At 41.2% G+C, this 25,741-nt stretch overlaps 1 protein-coding gene across 2 annotated transcripts in view; it reads left to right on the top strand.

Annotated features, from left to right (window-relative positions):
• pole (polymerase (DNA directed), epsilon) overlaps positions 1-25,741 on the top strand; it is a 132,097-nt gene that overhangs the window by 89,807 nt on the left and 16,549 nt on the right. The window contains exons 39-42 of one of the 2 annotated variants that reach the window (XM_048556270.2): positions 2,651-2,855; positions 3,126-3,299; positions 5,808-5,933; positions 12,521-12,653. In XM_048556270.2, coding sequence (XP_048412227.2) covers positions 2,651-2,855; positions 3,126-3,299; positions 5,808-5,933; positions 12,521-12,653 — 638 coding nt within the window. The remainder of the gene's footprint in view (positions 1-2,650; positions 2,856-3,125; positions 3,300-5,807; positions 5,934-12,520; positions 12,654-25,741) is intronic. The other variant, XM_048556271.2, reaches the window with a different exon arrangement.

Here is a 25,741-nt window from a genome sequence, read left to right as displayed (position 1 = left end):
ACTCTTTTAAATGTTAAGAGTGTGGATTGCCCATCCTTCACACTCGAATTCTCAAAAGCACAGTTCAATAAAATAACGGGAGCATAAAGAGCATGAAAGAATCAACCGTAGAAAAAAAACAGTTGTATTTGCCCAGACAGTGCTGCGTGGTTTATATGAATAGCAAATAGTGGGCCAGTTTGCAAATGATGCCACTCATAAGCGCTTTGAGTAAAATTTTCACCTTTTAGTTAGTTTTGTATAGTGCTTGTTCCTGCATAACAGCTGCAATGAGCAAAGAAGTAAAACAACTTCTTTTACATCTTTTACAGATAGAGGATAAGAATGTCAATTAGGGCAATAAGACATAGAAACAGATGTAGACTATCCATTCCGTTGAGTATGTGCTACTATTCAATGATATCATGGCTGAATTGATGATCCTCAACTCCACTTTTTCCTGTCTTTGCCCCCATAACTCTGATTTCCTTCCTGATTAGAAATTTATCACAGCCTTGAATATACTTAAAGATACAGCTTCCACAGCAGTAGGAAAATTTCACAGATTTTCTGCCCTTCTGAGGAGAAGAAATTCTTCTCATCTTCGCTTTAAATGGATAACTCCTTATTCTGAGATTATACCCTCTGATCCTAGGCTCTCCTGAAAGAGTAAGTGTCTTTCCACATCTACCGTGTCAAATATCCTAAGAATCTTGTAAGTTTCAATAAAGTTGTCATCTCCCCTCCACCTAAACTTGAATGAATGCAGCATCAGCCTATCAAAGACAGTGCCTTCATAACTAGGATCAACCTTCCATGGGTCTGCCAGTAAATTTTCACCCTTAGGCCTGAGATTCAATGTAAATTAATTCACCTGTCTGATTCAGAATTTCACCTTGGCTGGGCCTTGGGCAATACATGATCCTATCTCATCCTACAGCATCTACATGCAAGGAAATTTAATCTTAGTGACTGAGAGAAAAATGTGATTTGTTGGAGGTGCAAAGGTAGCAGCAGCTTTGTTGAACGGAGCCATCACTGGTAAGATCAACATTTATTAGCCGCCCCCAATCACCCTTGTCAAAATGATGATGAGCAACATAAGTACAACTGAGTGACTTAACATAGAACCGTACAGCATATGAATGGGCCCTTTGGCACACGATGTTGTGCCGAATGTGATGTCAAATTAAATTGATCCTTCTGTTTGCCCTTGGCCCAGATCCTTCCATTTCTTGCAAGTTCATGTGCTTATTTAAAAGTCCCATAAATGCCCTATCATACCTGCCTCCTCCTCCACCCTTGGTAGAGTGTTCCAAACTCCTACCACTCTGTATTTAAAAAAAAACTTGACTGTCACATCTCTCAGAATCCCTACAGTGTGGAATCAGGCCATTCAGCCCAATAAGTCCACACTGATCCTCAGAGCATCCCACTCAGATCCATCCCCCTATAACCCACCTAGTCTACACATCCCTGAACACTGGACAATTTAGCATGGCCAGTCCACCTTGTCTGCTCATCTTTGGACTGTGGGAGGAAACCCACGCAGACACAGGGAGAATGTGCAAACTCCACAGGCAGTTGTTGGAGGGTGGAATCAAAACCAGGTCGCTGGTGCTGTGAGGCAGCAGTGCTAACCACTGAGCCACCATGCTACATTTGAACTTTTCCCCCTTTCACCGATAACGCATGCCTGTCAGTATTAGACATTTCGCTAGAGGGAAAAGGTTTTTACTGTCATCGCTATCTCATAATTGTATAAATTTCTATCAAGTTTCCCCCAGCCTCTGCCACTCGGAGAAAACAACCCAAATTTACCTCGCCCATATTTTATAAATCGTACCCTCTAATCCAGGCAGCATCCTGCCAAACATCTTCTGCCTGCCGCCGACCACCACCCCCCCCCCCCCCCCCCCCCAACCAAGTCTCCATGTACTTCCTGCAATTTAGCAACCAGAATTGAACATGATGCTCTTAAGTGTGGCCTAACCAAAGTCTTATAAAGCCTGGTGGATCACTTCAGATGCTGTCAAATGCCAACATGTTAGAATTCTTGATGCTGAACTTTATTCTAGATTTTATTTAATTAATTGTGTTTAAATTTCCCAGCTGCTTTGGTTGAATTTGAACTTTCATTTCTAGATGTTAATCTGTGCCTCTAGTTTACTAATTTGGTGACATAATCACTGTCCACATGCCCATTATGTAGCTCAGTTATTTGGTTACTACAAATTACTCTCCATAATTGCAAACCTTGTTGATATTTTCTTTGTGGAATTGTCAAATTTGTCCTGGATCATGATTTGTTACCCAAACATTAGGCTATGGATGCTGTCACTGCTTTGCTACTGCCTGCCCTTTGAGGAATTGTAACTGTTTATGTTTAAACATTTTAAATTATTTCTTTTGTCGATTTATCGTTAAGTCCAAAATATTCTTGTCTGCGTGTTGTTGTAATTTTTTCTTGTATGGTCACCCTAAAGTTGTGCATGTCCTGACAAAGTTAACAGCCACTGTATAGCAACTGTTCAGTTGACTGAAAGGGGTGTAAAAACACTTTGCCCAAGCCTTCTCAAATACTTGTTCTGTTTAACTCTGATAACAGTTTGGAATTAAGTTGCTATCATGAATCTTCTGCAATATTTCTATGTTTTGTCTCTTTTTGTAGTTACAGTGGAGCTGGATATTCAGAGCTTGGCTGTGAATACCATCCTTCAGTCCCATCACATTAATGATATGGAAGGAGCATCCAGTATTGGTGTAAGCTTTGATGTCATCCAGCAAGCTTCCCTTGAAGACATGATGGCTGGTAACCAGGCAGCTAATGCACTTGCCAGCTATGATGAAGCAGCATTGTGCTCCAACACTTTCAGGTATTTCTGTGGAGAGAGGGCAGTTTCAGTAGTTTCACCGGGACTCTTCAACAGGATCTGAGTATTGATCACTGTGTTTTTCTTTTGGGTCAAGAATTAATACCAGTTTGCTTCAAGGTGCTGTAACCCTAGCTTTCAACTTGGCGTCAGTTGTTGATTCCTTCCAGTAGTATAGCTGTGCAAGGAAGATAAGCCCACTGTTGTTGTGTAGTTATAGTGAGCAATTTGTACTATTCCTTATTCGCATTCATGTGTCTTTTGTTGTTCCAGAATTTTGAAAAGCATGGTTGTTGGCTGGGTAAAGGAGATCACCCACTATCAAAATGTTTATGCTGATAACCAAGTTATGCACTTTTATCGTTGGCTGCGAACACCTTCATCACTGCTATATGATCCTGCACTACATCGTATTCTCCACAACATGATGAAGAAACTGTTTCTGCAGTAAGTTTTTGAGAAATGAAGAATGAGAATAAGCATTGAAGACTAAACTACAAGCACCTTGTGAAATTATCTGCAATTTCTAAAGATATTATAGCCATAACATTTTAACATGTTTTTTCCTTAAGATTTTACATGTTTGCTTTCAAGCACTTGCTAAGTGCATCTTCTGTCCTCTCCAGATTTCCATTCAGAGAACAAAATAACTGTTTCAGGCAGTTCTGTACCCTCATATGCCCACAAACGTCTGGTTGACCAAAGAGAATTATTACATGGAGTATTCTAGTGCTTGAAGCATTTGTGGCCACTGTAGAAATGGCAGACATTCTGTTGATGTTTGCACATGTCCAACTGAGTGACTTTCTAGGCCTTTGAAGGCCAGTTGAGTCAATTGGGAAACTGAAATAAACTTCCAAAGTTTAACAAAATGGATACTCTTATTACATTATGCACAAGACTCCTTCCTGACTCGATGTTTAAGAAGCCCTAAAAGGCAAGAAATGTTACTAAAATTTGTCATGGACAATGGCCCAGAGCAGATCTGAGAAATGTGTAAATATAAAAAAAAGAATTGTGAGCACAATTACAGATTCAAGTTGAGATAAATGCAATTAGCGCAAAAATGAAAAGACGTGAGTGGTGACCAAAGTGGGAGTGGAGAAAAACTATCCCATAAAAAGAAAGGAAAGCTAGGACTTGTGGGTTTTCATGGCAACACCTTTTGTTTTATTTTAAGGAAGTGTGTGGAGCCCAAGGAGAAGGTGTTCAGCCAGCTACTGGAGTGTGATGGTAGATAGCGATCAGTTGAGCTGCTGCTCAAGGGAAGAAACAAAGACTCTCGGGCCACCCTGATTGTCACAATCATAGGGCTTACAGCATGGAAACACCCTTCGGTCCAGCCCATGCATGCAAACCAGTTATCCTAAATTAATCTAGCCCCATTTGCCGACATTTGGACAATATTCCTGTAAACACTTATAATTTGTGTACCCATCCAGATGCCTTTAACATTTATTGTAATTGTACCCCCAACATCCATTTCTTCTTGCAGCTCATTCCATACACACAGCATCCTCTGCCTGAAAAAAGAAATACCCCTCAGGTCCCTTTAAATCTTTCCTCTCTCATTTTAAGCCTGTGCCCTCCTAGTTTTGGAGTCTCCTACCCTGGGGAAAAGGATCTCGGCTTTTCATCCTATCTCGGGTCCCTCATGATTTTATAAACCTCTATAAGGTCAGCCCTCAGCCTCAATGAATGGACTTTAGAAGGCTTGAATATCTATGTTAAAAAGAGCATGGTGAAAATAAAAAAACACAATACTGTGTCATAGTGCTGGAGGTCCTTGGAAAGGTGGTGCATGTACGTGACAAGATATTGAACAAAGGGAGAGAAAGTAATGTCCAAACTGAAAGAGATTAGTTTCTTACAGCAAGAAGAATGCTGAAATGATGAATCTGCCAGGACAGTTCTGTTATGAATCTTGAGACACAGGTGGAGGTAGATTCTGTGTGTTTGGCAGCTCAGAAGGGAAGCTGCAACTCGTCCATGCTGACCAAGTTTCCCAAACTTAGTATTAGTGTGGGATTGATGACCAAATGAAAAAGCAGATGGAGCCTCCGTTTAATATCTTAAATTTGGCACTTCTAGCAAAGTACCACTCATTCAACTCAGTTCGTTCGTTAGCTGTGGCTTGATTTGTGGCCCAAGTCAGAAGGTTTTGGAATTAAATTCTAGTCCAGGACTTGAACGTGATAATCTAGGCTGATGCTCCAGTGCAGCATTGAAGCAGCACTGGATTGTGTTGTGGCTGTAGGAGGCCAATCATTTTAACCCCAACGCATTGCATGGTAGTGTCCTAGGTCAAAACATGTTTAGGTGATTCATCAGTAACTTCTCCTTCATCACAAGGTCAGAAGCTGAGATGCTTGCACCATGTTCAGCACCGTTCACAGCTCTTCAAATACTCTGTGTTCAAATGCTGTCTGGACAACATTTTAGCCTTTGGCTGATTCAGTGACCACTAGGATTTGTAGCATTTAAGGTGCTATTAATGTGCCAAACTGAGGGAAGAGAATTCTTAAAAGCACTGGATGGGATGAGAGAGAGACACACACATAATGTGAGGTGGAAATTGGAGAGTGCATTAATGGTGCTAAATTTCATCTCAAGTGGGAATGTGGTATGCTTACAAAAAATGTCACTGCCAGGCTATCCTATGCTTACATGGCTCCTATGGCTGGACGGGTGGTTTGCAATTCAAAGTGATGCAGACAGCATGGATTTAATTTCTGCATTGGCTGAGTTTACCATGAATGACTCTGCTCTCACCCTTTCCCGTCATCTGAGGTATGGTGACTCTCAGGTTAAACCACATTCAGTTGTCTCTCTCTTGCTTGTATGAGAGTGACCTTGTGACCTGGAATGCCAAGTATACCCCTTTATCTAAACAAAATAGTCGAGGTGTGATTTTGCACAGACTGAGTGTCAATGTATGCTTTTTATTTTGCATAGGCTGGTAGCAGAGTTTAAGAGGCTGGGTTCATCAATTATCTATGCTAACTTCAACCGGCTATTGCTGTGCACCAAGAAGCGCCGAATTGAAGATTCTGTGGGATATGTGGAATACATCACAAAGAGGTAATATCTGCATTTTGTATTCGACCTTTCTGAATATCTCAAGAAGCACCTTAGAGGGGGAAAACAATCAGCCAGTAAGTCTGTTAATCAGAATTGTATAAGTATTCCTTTTCTAAAAAAGGAACTGTACTTTTAAAATGAAGATATAATCTTTAATGTTGTAGAATTACAACAAACTTTGTTTTAACTGCCAACTAATGAACCAGCACTCTCGATAAACCGGCAAAGGTTATACATCTGAAATGGGGGAAGTTTCCTGTATTATTGTGATCTCCATGATGTCCGAGTAGTCCAAGTGAAAAGGCTGTCTGCCAGTAAACTTTATTAAATGATTTATTCTGTAATAAAGTATAACAGTGATGTGTAGACTGCCTGCATTGCATTTCTATTACTTAGTGTGTGTTTTTACATTGATTATGTGGACTCCTTGATCAACTGGTACATTCCTGGTTCCATTGATGCTGGTTAATAAAATATTTGCAGCACTACTGTGAATCCATCAAAAATGTTATGTTTTAAAATTAATTTGGTGCTCTGGGGCCACTCAAGTGCCAATATTGAGCTGTTTAGTGACCCTTCTGTTTGATAGTGAATTTGTGTGTCACTAACATTGATTCTGGATGTTTTTTTGGTTCCGTTGGTACAGCGTACAAATATGAGTTGGTAATAGGAGTCTATTTGAGCCTGCTCTGCCTTGGTAACGTCATAGCTGATTTGATTGCAACCTCAATTCCACATTCCTGCCTAGTGCTGATAACCATACACTGCACTGCCTCCCTCCAAAAAACAACTGAATAAGAACCCAGCCACCTCAAAATATCCAAAAGCTCAGCTTATATCACCATTTGTTTTTCTCTTGGAAGAGAGTTCTGAAGATACTAAACTCTCAAAAATTTCTCCTGTCCCGTCTGAATAAGCAACCCTTATTTTCTAGTAGTTACCTGAACTTCTAGATTTTCCCAGAAAACACCCTTTCCAATTCCATAATGTCAAGTTAACCTCAGGGTCTTGTATTTCAGTCAAGTTTCCTCTTGTTCTTCAAAACTCCAGTGAATACAAGCCTAGCCTGCCAAACCTTTACTCATCAGATAAACCTGTCCATTCTCGGTATAGTGAGCTTTCTTTGAACTGCTTCCAGTGCATTTTAATCTTTCCTTAAATCAGGATACTAATACCCACATATTAGTCCAGATGTGGACTCTCAATGTACTGTACAAATGAAACATACTTTTGTATTCAACCTGCCTTGCAATAAACAATAACATTCAATTAGCTTGATACTAATCTTTGCGATCATGCTATAGGACATTCGGATCCCTCTGCATTTCAGACTTCTACAATCTTATCATTTAGATAATGTGCTTCATTGTTGTTTCTGCCAAAATGGACATTCTCGCATTTTCCCACATCACACTCTTTCGCAGATCTTTTCCCATTCTTGTAACCAATCTATGTCCCTTTGTGAAGAGGACATAAGGAGGCTGCAATATACGTTTCCACCTATCTTTGTATCATTTCAGTAACGCTACTTTTGATTCATTTTTCCAGGTCATTTCTACAAATTGTAAGTAGCTGAGGCTAGACCATTGATCCTCATGCCATGCTGTTCATTACATCTTGCCAACTTGAAAAAGACTGATCTTTGCCTACTGTTTCCTGTTAGCTAGCCAATCTTTTATCTATGCCATTATGGTACCCCTTAACCATGAGCTTTTATTTTCCATAATAACTTTTGTGGTACACTTATCAAATGCTTTCTGGAAATCGAGTATGCAAGATAAAGCCATAGTCATTATAGTTCCAGAGGACCGTAAGGTTTCTCTCTCTTTTTAGAGACTGATGGTTTAATCTGAGTGTCACTGCACCTCACATGGAGAGCAAAGTTAAGAATGTACCTTCATGGTAACCCCAGCTGGTACAGATTGCGTGTCCATTATATCCACAACACCTTACTACTTCAGAAACAATAACTTGGTTAAACTATTTCCGTTTGACAAAATTCTGTTGATTCCACCCAATTATGTTGAATTATTCTAATATCTTTAATAGGAGCTTAAAACATTGTCCCTATGACAGATGCTCGTCTGACTGGCCTGTAATTTGCTGATTTAGTTTCTGTTTTTGAGTAAAGGAATTATTGCTATTTTCCAACCTAATAAAATGGGTAGTGTGGAAATTTAGAACCAGTGTGTCAAAAATCTCAGCCACTTTTTATGACCTTAGGATAAAGCCCATTAGTACCTGGAGACTTGTCAGCCTACACCTACTATAATTTGCTTGATACCACCTCATTGATTATTTTTAATTTTCTTTAGCTCCTCCCTCATTCCTGCTTCCTAATGTGCAACTGTTTCTAGGATGCTACTTGTGTTTATCAATCTTTGCTGCGGAGGATGCTTATTGTATTCGCATGGTGTCTCACTGTTTCTCTGGATTCACCTCCTGTAGGACCAACTTTCACTTTATCTCTGATTTAAATAGTTATAGAAACTCTTATTATCGGCTTTCATAGGCAGAATTCCCTCACTTTCAGTTAGGGTTTTCGTGAATGTGGGATTTTTGACACTTCGTCCACTATAATTCAGGGTGACTTTCCTTGAGCAAACCTCCGCTTTTCACCTCATTAATTATAAAACTGAGCTCCTCAGAACCGAACTTGTGGAATCATGCCATAATTGGTATTAAGTTCTTGCCACTTCTAGGACCTTCTGGTTTTTATGCTACTGATGCCACATTTAATGCACAGAGTTCCAGATGTTGTTAACCAGAAAGTGAATGTCTCATTGTACTACACTATAATGGTTCAGCAAAGAACGTTCACCTCTCATAGCAGCTACAGGATAGTGGAGGGTCTGAGGTACCATTTTTCCGTCAGGTCACCACAACGGCCAGATCAGACCAAACCAGCCTGGACAGTGCCTGGGCCAGTGCTTGGCTAGGTTAAGAGGAACACCCAGGGAAATTTTTCTACATTGTGCATGAGTAATTTCCATCATTTTCTCTCTGCTACAACCGCCCACTCAAACTCTGCCATTGCCCATGCATTTCATCCACGCTTTTGAGTGACATCTCTCATTATTGCATTCTTGTCCATTCAATGGCTCGTGCCCACCTCATTATTCTAAGCTATTTTCCCTTCCTGCCCTCCGTGCTTGTATTTGCTCAGTCGAGACAACTTGACACCTGTATCATCACTAACTGCTCTTCAATTCACTTCCACCAGAGTCAATCCCTCCTTTTGTCAGTTTGCTGGAAAAGCTGGCACATAACTGGCTTGAGAGGGACAGTACCAACAAGCAAGGTGACCATGAGACTCTCCCACCTTACAAGCAGAAAATTCTAGAATTGGCTGGGGAAGAATATGATTCCTCATGGGGACAGCTAAGCATCAATGGATAGCCAACCCAGCGAGTCCCACTGTATAAGTTCAAAGGAGGGGAGTCTGTATCTGGGCAGGGCCCTCTCTGAGCAGGCCTGGCTCTTCTAGGCCTAATAAACTCCAAGGATGACAGCCTGAGCCTTCCATGCCACCTAGAATGAGCTCGCTCTCTAACTGCAGAAGTCAGAACTGCACTTAAGCGAAGTAGGAGGCAGAAGAAGAAAGATAACTTAGAGGGCACTTGATTGGCACATCATTGTATGTAACCTTTCACTTTTGTAAATGTATCTTCACTCACACTGTTAAAATGGCTGCAGTAGTACAATATTTACTGTCAGATCTAGTTAAGACACAGTCAGCTGAGAAGTGAGCAGCTTCTTGGACTGCCAAGAATACTCCTCTCTCCAAAGATTCCAACTCTTTGACTGAATGTAGCCTCAGCTGTTGGGTGCTCTTGAATGATCAGAATGCAACCATCATGACCACTATATAAGATCTCTGAACAATGATCTATGAGGAACGTCAGAAAACTAATACAAGTTTGTTGAATGGTGCAGTTCTGCCCTTACATCCACGTTAAGGAAGGCTCAGGCTATACGCTCAATGTGGCATGGGAATTTCTCAGGATGCAGTTGTCATACAGAGTTCTCAGACTTGTTATCCAGTTGCATACTGCATTTCCAAAATTGTCATTGCTACACTGCGAGTAGAAGTCTGCTAGTAAGCCACCACTAGGCCCCCTACATCCCCAAAGAAAAGGCTCCCTTTCACATTACACACTATGTCCTTGCATGTTTATATTTGAGAGAGTCTGGCAGATGTGGAGTATGTTTGAAAACTGAGTATTTGATTTGAAGCACTGTTGATTTACTGACATGACAAGGAGGGAATTAGTGTGCACAATTTCATGCTCCTGTTTACTTGAGGCCAGGATTTGGGTAAAGAATCTCCTGCCAGTGAAGTGCAAATTGAAGCCAGATGAGTGACTTAACTGAGTCAGTGGATGCACGATTACTCAAAAACTCGTAGTCTGGCCTTCAATTCCAAGAATTTCACTGTGCTCTGAAGAAATGAGCAGTAACTTACCGTCCCACAGATAGTGGGAACTGCGATGCTGGAGAAGGGTCCCGACCCAAAACGTCAAACGTTCCTGGTCCTCTGTTGCTTGGCCTGCTGTGTTCATCCAGCTTCACACCGTGTTATCTCAGTAACTTACTGTACCCACTTTTCATGCAATATTGACCGTTTTGTGCAGTTATTGCACAGTTGACCTTACGATCCAATATGGTAAAGTCACCATTGTGTTCTTGTGCAAGAAACAAGACTTGCATGGACTGCTTCTGACTGTTATTTCCCTAGTCTGCAGGATTGACTTTGGCTCACTTTCCTGACTGACAGGAGAGCCCCAATTGAACCACCCCCTCAGACTGACCTACCTATGAGCCCTTGGACTGGTTGCATTTGACCTGCAGGGCTGATCGTGACCCAGTACCCATACTGTGAGAAATGGATCCCTGGATTCTGGTAGGACCAAGTTCCTGACCTGGTATGGGTAAGCGCTTTGGGTGAATGTAGTCACACTTGACTTCAGTTCACCTTTGACTTTCATATGTGGTTGTTTGAAGCAAATGCACTGTTTACCGCATAAACAGTAAGCATATGGTACAAATATGATGTTAACTTAGACTGCTGACATACTGCGAAATGTCCACCCTTGACTTTTCCATACTGTCACAATAACAAGCTGCTTTCCATTTCTTCTGCACCAAAAAGCAATGCAAGCCTCCGGCTGTAGCTTGGAGCTGAGCATTGAAGATCCTGTGCGCTAACAGGCAGTGTGACCCACACAAAAGCTGGCAACCTGTAATCTAATACTGAAGTCAGTGAGTATGCGCAAAGAGAAATAATCGGAAGTAGACAGGCTTGCAGCTTCCAAGTAAGCACGAAGTGAGAAAGTGCTAAGTCGATAGTCTAAGAGATATGAGAGGCAAAAATAATTGGTGTTATGAGTGGAGAGGAAACTGGGAAAAGCAGTTCAATGGTCTCTATCCATAGGGTTCTCTGAGATGAACCTTTTGGCTTGTCAGGACTTGCTGCTTCTTGATGTCTCTTCAGGTACTTTCAGTTGCTTGCAGGACACAGTGATTGATTCACATCGTATAAAGTCTGATTTATTGGTTAAAAGCAACAGCTTGTGGTAACTAGTGAGGGAAAATTAAACTAACTTCTTGGCACTTTCATTTTTTTTTAAACTGCAAAGAAAGGAATGCCACCTCCCCTTCCCAACATCTCAAAACGTCTGACTACTGTTCACACCCAGTTAGATTTTACAGTGACCAAGACTTACTTCCTTGCTAATTGCTAGCTTCTGGTAGTATTTTTATATTTTGAGGCAGGTTTTTTTAAACCTGGAGTCACAGATGTACAACATGGAAACAGAACCTTCAGTCCCACTCGCTATCCCACTGGTATTGAATCTAGAATGCCTAGAAGCAAAGGAATGCTCCAAGTCTGAAGTTCTTGATTTATTTCTGATGACCTGTTAACTTAAGACCCACTTGCTCAGTTGAAAGAAAAAGTTAACAATTATCAATATTCATTCCTTAACCACCACACTTTAAGTTAAAGTAAGTTATCTAATATTTCTTCTTGCTTATTCTGGACCCATACTACTCACCAATTTGCCTCATTTACTTTATAAATTAAATTAGTTGTAAAAAGCTTTGGAATATTCCAGATAAATGAGAAAGTGTGCTCTCTGTCTTGTGCAGACCCCAACAAATAATTACACAGTCTTTGCTTGTATGAATGGGACGTTCTGACATTATCTATATAAGTGAAGACAACTGGAAATGAACTGTAATATTGTGTGAACCCACAAAAACAGTTGGCTTCATATAGTCTGTTCAGGTTTTCCACTCAGAGACATAGCAATTTTATACCAGTATGTGTCTGATTTGACTGTTAGCACTGGACGTATTATTGTTAGACTGCATATTCATATGATTTAGTAGACTGAAGCAGCTCTGAAACCCAGCTTTAAACTAATAGATTATATAAGAGACGTGGGATATTTTACAATCATTCCAGTTTAAATGTCTAGCATTTTGAGATTGGAGTCTGATTGAACGATGCTAGGGTTATTGTATAATACATTAAATGTGCTTTTCGAGTAATTCATCCTTTTTTTTTTAAAACAAACATGCAGCATTCATTCCCGTGAGATTTTTCACTCCCTCTCCATCTCGTTTTCTCGGTGCTGGGAATTTCTGCTTTGGATGGACCCAGCTAATTATGCTGGCATTAAGGGTAAAATTACCTCCAGTATCCTCAGTGGAGAGGTATGGGACTCTTCCTTTGCTCTGAAGTTGTTGTACAGTATTTGTAGATCATAGTCACACTTGCCAAAATTTTAAGGTAAAAGTTAATTTTAAAGTAATAGTAAAACACTAGCTATCATAGTGAAATATGCGAGTTGAGTAAGTGTGTGGTTTTAGTGACTCTGCTTTTCAAAGATCTGCACATGTTGTCAACGATTATTTAGAATTTTGCCATTAAGGGACTACCTAATAAGGCACACTTAATCAAAGGCACTTTAGGATCGAGTGCTACTTGTTTACTGATATTTCTCAATTCTTTTTCAAATTGTTAGAACATATGCTTCATTATAGGTGTGCAGGTTGTTTATCAAAAAAGTGATACAAATTCTACAATCTCGTGCTTGCAGGGTTTGGGATTTGAAAATTTTATGTGCTCACCATTGTTGTAGGAACATGTACCTTGATCCTGAACCCCAACTGAGTGGTCAGTCTTTTGAGACTTGACTCACATTCAGATAAGGGATGACGAGCTATAAAATCTCATGTTGAAATATCGCAGTTGATTCAGGGAATCTGTAAAATACTGACCATTTCAGTATATGCTATTATACATAACTTTTGCCAATTGGTCCCATATTCACCAACTTGAAAATGGACAGAATACATTCTTCCAGTTATTTGAATAAAGTGCAGCATTGATTGAAAACCATTTAGTGGTTTACTTACCAACATCATGAAATGAATTGGTGTAAAGTCGTATCTCTCAACATCACAAATGTATAGTTTGGAGAATAAAGTGAAGGTGAGATGGTTTTCAGTGAACATCGCAAATGGCATTGTAATTTTATATAGGAAATGCAACAGCACTCTAGAACCTGGATTCAATTAGTATAATTTGCTAATAGACTTGCCTCTGTTTGAAAAAATCTGGTCTTGAAGAATGTGCTGAATGTTGTCCCTCGAAGATACATAAACAAACAACTGATATTAATTTTGTATATCGATTTATAGAACATAGAACATAGAACATAGAACAGTACAGCACAGAACAGGCCCTTCAGCCCACAATGTTGTGCCGACCATTGATCCTCATGGATGCACCCTCAAATTTCTGTGACCATATGCATGTCCAGCAGTCTCTTAAATGACCCCAATGACCTTGCTTCCACAACTGCTGCTGGCAACGCATTCCATGCTCTCACAACTCTCTGCGTAAAGAACCTGCCTCTGACATCCCCTCTATACTTTCCACCAACCAGCTTAAAACTATGACCCCTCGTGCTAGCCATTTCTGCCCTGGGAAATAGTCTCTGGCTATCGACTCTATCTATGCCTCTCATTATCTTGTATACCTCAATTAGGTCCCCTCTCCTCCTCCTTTTCTCCAATGAAAAGAGACCGAGCTCAGTCAACCTCTCTTCATAAGATAAGCCCTCCAGTCCAGGCAGCATCCTGGTAAACCTCCTCTGAACCCTCTCCAAAGCATCCACATCTTTCCTATAATAGGGCGCCCAGAACTGGACGCAGTATTCCAAGTGCGGTCTAACCAAAGTTTTATAGAGCTGCAACAAGATCTCACGACTCTTAAACTCAATCCCCCTGTTAATGAAAGCCAAAACACCATATGCTTTCTTAACAACCCTGTCCACTTGGGTGGCCATTTTAAGGGATCTATGTATCTGCACACCAAGATCCCTCTGTTCCTCCACGCTGCCAAGAATCCTATCCTTAATCCTGTACTCAGCTTTCAAATTCGACCTTCCAAAATGCATCACCTCGCATTTATCCAGGTTGAACTCCATCTGCCACCTCTCAGCCCATCTCTGCATCCTGTCAATGTCCCGCTGCAGCCTACAACAGCCCTCTACACTGTCAACGACACCTCCGACCTTTGTGTCGTCTGCAAACTTGCTGACCCATCCTTCAATTCCCTCGTCCAAGTCATTAATAAAAATTACAAACAGTAGAGGCCCAAGGACAGAGCCCTGTGGAACCCCACTCACCACTGACTTCCAGGCAGAATATTTTCCTTCTACTACCACTCGCTGTCTTCTGTTGGCCAGCCAATTCTGTATCCAAGCAGCTAAGTTCCCCTGTATCCCATTCCTCCTGACCTTCTGAATGAGCCTTCCATGGGGAACCTTATCAAATGCCTTATATAATGCCTTTATAATTTCTTTTAAACTTCAATTTTTTTTGTGATTGCATTACAAATTGAAATAAATGGTTTTGTTCTTCTTAGGGTGCATGTTGCATCAAAACTCCACTGGTTCAGTTCAGTAATTGTTCCTACAGAAATGTGGATGGTTGCTTGTTCACATATTGTAAAAACAAATTTGAGAGACTGTAAAACAGTGCAGATTGAAGCTGGCTGCCACTGTGTTCTGGATTGGAAGACCTTTGTTCTGAACTTTTATTTCTACAATGCTGGACATTTTATTTCTGTATTTGCTAAGATCTTGTAAGCAGAGATGCTATACGTAGGTACCTTTTTGACATTAGATAATAGGTGCTGGAGTAGGCCATTCGGCCCTTCGGGCCAGCACCACCATCCATTATGATCATGGCTGATCATCCACGATCAGTATCCTGTTCCTGCCTTATCCCCATAACCCTTGATTCCACTATCTTTAAGAGCTCTATGCATCTCTTTCTTGAAAGTATCCAGAGAGTTGGCCTCCACTGCCTTCTGAGGCAGAGCATTCCGTATATCCACCACTCTCTGGGTGAAGAGGTTTCTCCTCAACTCTGTTCTAAATGGTCCACCCCTTATTTTTAAACTGTGTCCTCTGGTTCTGGACTCACCCATCAGAGAGAGCATGCTTCCTGCCTCCAGAGTGTCCAATCCCTTAATAATCTTATACGCCTCAATAAGATCCCCTCGCATCTTTTTAAACTCAAATGTATACAAGCCCAGTCACTCCAATCTTTCAACATATGATAGTCCCACCATTCCAGGAATTGACCTTGTGAACCTACGCTGCACTCCCTCAATAGCCAGAATGTCCTTTCTCAAATTTGGAGACCAAAACCACACACAATACTCCAGGTGCGGTCTCATCAGGGCCCTGTACAGCTGCAGAAGGACCTCTTTGCTCCTGTGCTCAATTCCTCTTGTTATGAAGGCCAGCATGCTATTAGCTTTCTTCACTGCCTGCCGTATCTGCATGCTTGCTTTCATTGACTGATGTACAAGAACACCTAGATCTTGTGCTTCCCCTTTACCTAACTTGACTCCATTGAGATAGTAATCTGCCTTCCTGTTCTTGCCACCAATGTGTATAACCACACATTTATCTAAATTAAACTACATTTGAACCTAAGATGACACTGTAAATGTCAGTGTTTAAGCTTTTCATATGGATGTTGACGGGATAGCGTGGGGGAGGGGCTTAGATTAGTTAACAGGTTGACGTAACATCAAGGGCCGAAGGGCCTGTTCTGCGCTGTATTGTTCTGTTTTCACTGTACTCATTGTGTATATGTAACAATGAAGCTAATTTATTCATTCATTCATTTAAATTAGAGGAAGATTCACTTAGCTAAAAGGAGAATCTCGAAGTGGGGGGGAAAGCCCCCAATAATGGATGGTTCTAGGTTTAAAGTTTACCAGGTTAGGAAAGAAAAAAGTGACAGTAAACCCTCGGAAGCCAGGAATCACTTTGATTTCCATTTGTGTTAAAAGGGATAGACTGTTCTATAGATTGAAGTGTAAGCTGTGCCCAAAACAGAGCAAACAATTAGCAGATCGAATATAGTGTATGAAAACTTGTTATGCAGTTTAGCAGGAAGAATTCAGTATTACTTTAATGCAAAGGAACTGCAGAATGCTACAGCACAGGAATTTGGAATCCTTGTGTGTAAGTCTCAAAAAGCTAGCACACAATTTCACTGTTAATGGGGAAAAGTAAACATTATTCCCATTTCAAAGGGAGTGGAGTATCAAAATAGAGATGGGCTGTTAAAACCATACTAGGCAATGTTCAGACCACACCTAGACTAAATGGGTACCCACATGGGCCCAAGCTATGCCTGCCTGTTTGTAGGTTACGTGGCACAATCCCTCTTGTGTACCTACACTGGCCCTAAACCCCCACCTCTTCCTTTGTTGCATTGTTGACTGTCAGCACTGCCTCATGCTCCCCAGAGGAGCTCGAACAGTTCATCTGCTTCACCAACACCTTCCACCCTAACCTCAAGTTCACCTGGACTATCTCCAACACATCCCTCACCATCCTGGACCTCTGTCTCCATCTCAGGCAACCACCTAGAAACCAATATCCATTTCAAGCCCACCAACTCCCTCAACTACCGAGAATACATCTCCTCCCTCCCACCCACCTTCCTGCTAAAATGCCATCCCCTATTCCCAATTCCTCTGCCTCGGCTGCATCTGCTCCCGGGATGAGGCATTCCACTCCTGTACATCTCAGATGTCCTTGTTCTTCAAGGACCGCAACACACTCTCCCCACCCACCTCCCCTCTCTTCTTCCCTCGCCACCCCCCCAACCCACCACTGCAGTGGTTGAGAACGCCCTCTACCATGTCTCCCGCATTTCCCGCAACTGATCCTCACACCCCGTCCCCACAATAACTGCCAAAAGAGAACCTCCCTTGTCCTCACATACCACCCAACCAACCTCCGGATCCAACGCATCATTCTCCCGACACTTTCTCCATTTACAATCTGACCCCACCACTAAAGACATTTTTCCATCCTCACCCATGTCTGGCTTCCGGAGAAATCACTTTCTCTCTGGGACTCCCTTGTCCGATCCGCTATCCCCTCTAACCCCACCACACCTGGCAGTTTCCCCTGCAGCCTGCTACACTTGCCCCCACACCTCTCCGTCACCCCCATCCCAGGCCCCAAGAAGACTTACCACATCAAGCAGATGTTTACCTGCACATCTGCCACTGTGGTATACTGCATCCGCTGTACACGTTGTGGCCTCCTCTACATTGGGGAAACCAAGTGGAGGCTTGGTGACCGCTTTGCAGAACACCTACGCTTAGTTCGCAATAAACAACTGCACCTCGCAGTCACGAAACATTTCAACTCCCCCTCTCATGCCTTAGAAGACATGTCTATCCTGGACCTCCTTCAGTGCCACAACGATGCGACCCGAAGGTTGCAGGAACAGCGACTTATGTTCCACTTTGATACCACTGGGCTGCAGGGTTCCCATGTGGATTTCACAAGCTTAAAGATCTCCCTTTCCTCAACTGCATCCCAAAACCAGCCCAGCTCGTTCCCCGTCTCCCTAACTTGTTCTTCCTCTCAACTATCCCCTCCTCCCACCTCAAGCTGCACCTCCATTTCCTACCTACTAACCTCATCCCGACCCCTTGACCTGTCCGTCCTCCCCGAACTGACCTACGCCTGCCCCTTTAACTTGTCTGTCTCCACTCCACCTATCTTCTCCTCTATCTTCATCTTCGATCCGCCTCCTCCCCTCTCTCCCTATTTATTTCAGAACCCTCTCCCCATCCCCCTTTTACTGATGAAGGGTCTAGGCCTGAAATGTCAGCTTTCCTGCTCCTAAGATGCTGCCTGACCTGCTATGCTCATCCAGCTCCACACTTTGTAATCTCAGATTCTCCAGCGTCTGCAGTTCCCATTATCTCTAGAATACTGTGAACAGTTTTGGTTCCATTATCTAAGGAAAGATCAACTGACATTGAAGACAGTTCAGAGAAGGTTCAACAAGTTGATTCTGGGGAAGGGAGGAGTTCTTTTAATGAGAGGAGCTTGAGTAGATTGAACCAATATTCGTTGGAGTTTAGAAGAATAAGTGAAAAACTTTTAGAAACATTCTTGAAACATACTGAAACATTCTTAGAGGGCTTGACAGTACAGATGCACAGAGGTTGTTTCTGGGAAAGGTTAGAACCATAAGACGTAACCGTTTGAAACAAGGACTACAGTGAAAAGGCAGGAAAGTAGATGGAGGATTTTCAAATTAGCCATGATTTCATGGAATGGCAGAGCTGAATAACTTAAATCTGCTCCTACATCTTCTGGTTAATGGTCTTATAAGTATTAAAGTTGCTATTTATATTTGTAATTCATGGTTTTCACTGCCTAACACTTCTGAAGCAAACTGACAACTGAAATCACAACCATGGCTAAAAGTAAAGAACTCAAGCCATCTAGTAACATATAAGTGGATAAATCTCCAGGACCTGATAAAGTGTTTCCCAGGACACGGTGTGAAGGTGGGCAAGAAATTGGGGAGCCTCTTGCAGAAATACTATCTATTACCACTGGTCAGATGCTGGAGTACTGGAGGGTGACTAATTTGCTTTTATTTAAGAAAGGCTGTAGGGAGAAGCTCTGAACCATAGACCTGTGAGCTTGATGATGTTGGTGGGTAGGTTGTTGGAAGTGATTCCAAAAGGTAGGATTTACATGCATTTGGAGAGGCAAGGACTGATGTAGCGCTAGTCAGAATGGTTGTATGCGAGCAAAATCATATCTCACAATTTAAGTTTTTTGAGCAATTGACCAAAAAAATTGACGTAGGCATTGTTTAGTTGGACTTTATTAAAGCCTTTGACAAGGTTCCACATAATAGCCTAACTAGTAAAGTTAGATCACAAGGGGTTCAGGTGAGCTTGCCAATTGGATACAAAATTGGTTTGACTGTAGGAGGTGATGAAGGGTGGTTTTTCAGACTGGACACTGGTGACCAGCGGTGTTCCACACAGATCGGTACTGGGTCTACTTTTTTGTCATTTACATAAATGGATTTGGATGTGAATATAGGAGGCATAATTCGTAAGTTTGCAGATGACACCAAAATTGGTATAGTGGGCAGTGAAGAAGGTTATCTAAGATTACAAAGAGATCTTAATCAATGGGGGTCAATGGGCTAAAGAGTGGCAGATGGAATTTAATTTGGATAAATGTGAGGTATTGAGTTTTGGTTTAAAAACAAACAAAGGCAGGATTTATACAATTAATGGTAGGATCCTGGAAGTGTTGTAGAACAGAAATCTAGTGGTTCAGTTACACAATTCTTTGAAATTTATGTCACAGACAGACAGGGTGGTTAAGGTGGCATTTTCCCTGCTTGCCTTCATTCCTCAGTTTCGAGTATAGGCATTGGAATGTCATGTTGATGTTGTACAAGATGTTGATGTGACCAGTTTTGGAGTACTATGTGCAGCCTGGTCACCCTGCTATAGGGAGGATCTTATTAAATTGGACAGGGTTCAGAAAAGATTTATCTGGATGTTGCCAGGAATTTGAGTTTGGGGTTTGAGTTATAAGAAGAGGCTGGGTAGACTGGGACTTTTTTCACTTGACCCTAGGAGGTTGAGGGGTGACCTTACAGAGGCTTATAAAATCACGAGGGGTTTGGATAAGGCGAATGACGAGGGTCTTTTCTCTGTGTTGATGGAATTCAAAACTAGGGTGCATATTTTTAAGATGAGGGGAGAAAGTGTGTTAAAAAAAAAAAAAAGGGTTTTCCCTCGCTCCTTTTAAAAAGAGTTGTTTGTGGAATGAACTGCCTGAGAAACTGCTGTATACATGTAATGTTACAATATTTAAGACGTTTGGATAAGTATGTGAATAGGAAATGCTTGGAGGGATATGGGCCAAATGCAGGCAAGTGGGACTAGTTTAGTCAGCAATCATGGTCATCATGGGCTAGTTGGTCTGAAGGGCCTGTTTCCATGCGGTATGATCCATAGGAGAGCAATTACATTACTGCGAATGGAAAGTCACTCAGCTAGAATATTGGGAATGGATGTAATGATATTCCACAGCATGAAGTGAAGTGGATTGAATATAAACTGGCAAAAAGTGGATATGAGATAAGATTGCAATAAAATTAAGGAAAACCACCCCTCCCCTCCTCAAAATTTCTTCTGGCATGTGAACTGTAAGCAGATGGTATGAAGTGGAGTGGAGCCAAAGAGGCAGGTGCAGGGGAATGCTGAAATACTCAATGAGTACTTTGCATCAATGATTTCTAATACACTGCCAAAATATCAGTTGAAAACAGAGCTGGTAAAGTTAATGGATTGGGTGAAAATCGATGGGCATAAGGTACTTGCACGGAAAATTGTGCTGAGACTGAATAAGTCCCCTCGTCTGGCTGACACATTTTCAGATTGTTAAAGTAAGAGCTGGTGCCAGAAGTCTTCCAATATGGATGTGGGGAAAATGGTTATGTATGTATACACAGAAGACTGGAGAGATACTAAATGAATATTTCATGTCAGTATTTACTGTGGAGAAAGATGTGGAAGCTATGAAACCCATGGAAATAAATATTGATGTCTTGAAAACAGTCTATATTCCAGAAGTGGAGGTGCTAGAGGCCTTAACAAGAATAAAGGGAGGTAAATATCTGGGACCTGAACAAATGTATCCCAGGATATTGTGAGAAACTAGAGAAGACATTGTGGGGATAATTGTATCATTTACAGCCATGGGTGCCTCCCTCTCTCTCTCTCTCTCTCTCTCTCTCTTTCTTTTCTCACTCTCATCCTTCCTCTCACACTCGCATGTTAATCTATGGGATGAATTTGTATTTTGCAAATGCATTCTATTTTGTTCAAAAAGCACACAGTTTATAGACAGTCAATCAATGTGGCTTTTATAAATTCCTACTTTAGAAATAAGGCCTGTCTGACTCCAAACCAAAACACAAACACGTCCTAAACAATCCCTCACACCTAACAGGCATTGTCTGACCTAAAATGTCACCTCTTCTTTACACCGATAAAACCAATAATTCTCCTAGGGCAGTAACTTGAAAGAAATTTGGAGATTTACATGTACATATTAATCAATTAAAAACTTTTAACTGATTAAAGATTTAACAGCATTTTAGATTTGTTTAGTACATCCTCATCAGTGGTGTGACCCTTTAATCTTTTACTTAAATTCTGTGTCTGATGCCACCTCTCACTAACACCTGAACAAGGAATGAGGCTCCAAAAGCTTGTGTTTTTAAATAAACCTGTTGGACTATGACATGCTGTCATGCGATTTCTGGCCTTGTCTGTGACTTCTTACCAGATGTTTGGAGATAGTAAATGTATCTGTTTTGTTCAAGAAAGTTTGTAAGTACCTTTTCTAGTAACTACATTCCACTCTCAAATCTTCTCAAAACTCGCTAACATCCCACTCAGTTTAACATAATCAGTGAATAAAGTTTTAGAAACAATTATCGGGGAAAACAATTGACAGGTAATTGGAAAACTGAGTTAATTAAGGAGATCCAACACAGATTTGTGAAAAGCTGATGATTTTGACTAATTGAATTTTTAAAATTAATTGGTAAGCAGTATTGATGGGAAGATTTTAAGAAAATGTTTGTCAAAGTTCTATGTACAAGACTGATTTTCACAGTTGAAATTCATAGAATGGGAGGGTAAGTGTGAACTTGCATAAAAAAGATTGATTTCAAAGTCAGAAAATCCAAAGATAACAAACATGGATGTGGTGAACAGTACCGTTCAACTGCAAAAAGATAGAACAGAAATTGCAGACAAGTGGGAGATGGAATCTAACAGTCCCCCCAGGATATCTACCTGGTGTTTCAGCAAGATCTTGTAAAATAGAAGGATTGGTAAACCCACCACTTTCTAACCATCCCTGAGCGGCCACAGTTATATGGTATAATAATATATAATTTAAAATGACTTAAGCACCCATAATATGAAATTGTCAGTCTCCCTGCCATTTTTGAATAAATAATTAACAATCATTTGAACTTTCAACCAATTGACTGGAATTAAATGCTATCCATTCCATCCATGACTGGCATGGGTAGGCATCTTTTTTTCAACAAAGGGAAACTCAAAATGAAAATGATAGGGTATTGGTTTTGTTGCTTTTTTTTGGGGAAGTCTCATGTGCACATTGGGTACACCCATCCTTGTATCTTCCCAAATGCCCTCCAAAACCTATGTCTTCAGCTCCCCAGCAAGGTTAGCACTAATCTGTGTAGCCATGCATTCGCTGAGAATCTGCATAGCCCAGTTAATTTACTAATGTTGTTCCCACTGTTGATTTCAGCGAGCATAGCTTCCAAGCCTATTCTTGCCTAATATTGCTGATTTGCCCCATCCTCTTCATCCATTGGCCTCCTCACATTGCAGCAGGACCCACCACTGTATTCTGGCAGTACTGGGGCTACTGGCTAATCAGATTGGCTGGCACCACTTGTGCGTGTATCTTCTACTGAGTGGCAGAACCCTGTTCCTGCAACTAGTTTGTATTAAGGGCAGACCTTTTGTTTTCTTTGGGTCAGCTGATGGCCAACATTTCTTTATACCAGGAACGCAAGTAATGCATACCATAGACTTCGATGTAATTTGTGCATCTGCGATAGGGTTAGGGTCACAGGAAGATAGGAGTTCACGTGCATAGATTTTTGAAGACGGTAGAACACATTGAGAGAGTAGTTAGCAAACTTAATGGATATTTCTTTTGCACTCAATATTTATTAAGAACAAGGGAAACTATGCTCTGTTTCTGTGATTAGGTCGCAACTAGAATATTCATGTAGTTCTGGAATACTTTAGGAATTACTAGGGTGCCAAGGAACATAGGAGCAGGAGTAGATGTTTGAGCCTGTCGATCCAACTCCATCGTTAAATACAGTCTCGGTTAATTGTACACTTTAGTGTCTTTTATCTATATAATCCATACTTTATCAAAAATTTATCAACCTCTGCTTTAAATATACTTAAAGGCTGAGCTTTCAGAGCCCTCTGGGGTAGACAATTTAAAAAATCACCATCCTCTGAGTAAAACAGATTTCTCCTCAGTTTGTCATAACTAGCATCCCCCTTATTTCAAATTGTGTTCCTGGACATGGGCTCCTCAACCAGAGTAAAAGCTCCTACCTGCATCTCTCCTGTATATTCTTCTAGCTATGGTGTAGGTTTCAATGCGATCACTTCCCATTCATTGAAATTCTAGCGAATATAAGCCAATTTGCCCCAGTCTCCTCTTAGGACAATCACGCCATCTTGTGAATAAGCCTGGTGAATCTTTGTAACACTTTCTCAATTTTAAATAGGCAATAATATCCCTGACTTGAGATAGAGACCAACACCACTGAGTTTTCCAGGTGAGGTCTAATCAAATTCCTGTACAATTGAAGCAAGAATTTACTACTTCTGTTTCCAGTCCTCTTGCAATAAAGGCTAACATTCCATCAGCTTTCCTAATAGCTTGCTGCACCTGAATGTTAGCTGACAGTGACTTATTAACAAGTGGCCCAAGTCCCCTTTTTGCATCTACACTTTCCAACCTCTGACCTCCTAAGAAATACTCTACTGTTCTTCCTACCAAAATAGCCTCATATTTTTCAACATTATGTTCCATCTGCCATGTTCTTGCCCTATCACTTGAGCTTGATCACATTCTCTTGAAAATGGTTTGCATCTACTCCGCATACGTTCCTGCTTAGTTTTGTATCGTCTGCAAGTTTGGAAATAATCAATTTGGTCCTGTGTCTGAACCATTGAGATATATCATGAACACAGTCCCAAGTGCTGATCCTTGCAGTAGACCGCTAGTCACGGTTGCTAATGTAAGAGTTACCCATTTAATCCTTTAATTTTTCACCTGTTAGCCAATCCTTAATCCATGCCAATGCATTACCACCTAACCATGTGCTTTCATTTTGCTAACCAGTGTCTTTATCAAAAGCCTTCTGAATATCCACATATCCACTACTACATCTGTTAACTCACCTTCATCCGTTTTGTTTGGAATATCCTCAAAAAAAAACTTGAGGTTTGGTAAACACAAGTTTCATTTGCATAACCATGCTGACTGTACCCAATCCACATCATTTTTATCCAAATGTCCATTTATCATGTCCTTTGTAGATTCTAGCATTTCCCCTACTATTGATGTAAGGCCTATGTGCCTCTTGACCCCTATACTTTCCTTTGCTCCTTTCTTTGATAGTAGGGTGCCACTTGCAATCTTCCAATCTGCAGGAATCGTTCTTTAATCTGGAATTTTGGAAGAATGGTTCCAGGGTGAGGGAATTTATCCACAAGTTAGGCTGGAAAAGTTATGGTTGCTGTTTGAGAAAAATGTTTGAGAGCTAAGTTAGATGTATATGAAGTATGACAGGCTTAGATAAGATGGACAGGTAAAAAACTGATGGTAAAAAGAATAGGGAACTCAGATTTGAGGATTTGGTCAAACAGAATAGAAGAACTCCTTTAAAACATAAAACGTTGAGTGGTAACAACCTAGAACTTGCTGCTGACCAGGGTGATGGAAGCAGGCACAATCCATAATTTCAAAAGGAATTGGATAGGCACTGAGGTAAATAAACATGCAGAATTAATGGGACTGAGCAAAGGAATGGATTTCTGAAGAATGGTCTCAGCCCAAAATATCAGCCTTCCTGCTCCTCTGAAGCTGCTTGGCCTGCTGTGTTCATCCAGCTCTACACCTTGTTATCTCTGGGACTGACCTGTCAGTAAGTCAACTGGCTACTTTCTATTTTTTATTTTATTTGCTCATGGAATGTGAGCATTGTTGGCTAGCCAGCATTTATTGCCTGTCCCTAATTGCCCTTGAGAAAGTAGTGATGAGTTCCCTTGTTGAACAACTGCAATCACTGTGCTGTAGATAGACTCACAATGCCATTAAGGAGGGAATTCCAGTATTTTGACCCAGGAACAGTGATATATTTCCGAGTCAGGGTGGTGTGTGACTTGGAGAGGAACTTGCAGGTTGTTGTGTTTCCATGTACCTGCTGCCCTTGTCCTTCTCGCTGGAAATGGTTGTGGTTTGGTGGGTGCTGTTTGACGATCCTTGGTGAGTTTCTGTCCTGTATCTTGTCAGTAGTACGCACTGCTGCAACTGAGTGTTGGTGATGAGGGGAGTTGATGTTTGTGGATGTGATGCTTTACGTTGGGATTTCTTATAAAGTGTCCTGATAATTGTGTGACAAAGAGCATTATGAAAGGAAAATGAGATCCTTTTAAGTATTTAGAACCCAGGTGTTAGATGAACATTTTGATGAAATCTACAAGGTTCTGGCAGCCACAGTGATGTTGCGTGAGTGTCTTAATGAAATTTTTGAATACGAGGAAGTTTCCATGGAGGAAG

This window comes from Stegostoma tigrinum, chromosome 26 (genome assembly GCF_030684315.1).
Source record: "Stegostoma tigrinum isolate sSteTig4 chromosome 26, sSteTig4.hap1, whole genome shotgun sequence".
In the NCBI taxonomy this organism is placed as follows: Eukaryota; Metazoa; Chordata; class Chondrichthyes; order Orectolobiformes; family Stegostomatidae; genus Stegostoma; species Stegostoma tigrinum.
This window is presented reverse-complemented; position numbering and strand designations above follow the sequence as displayed.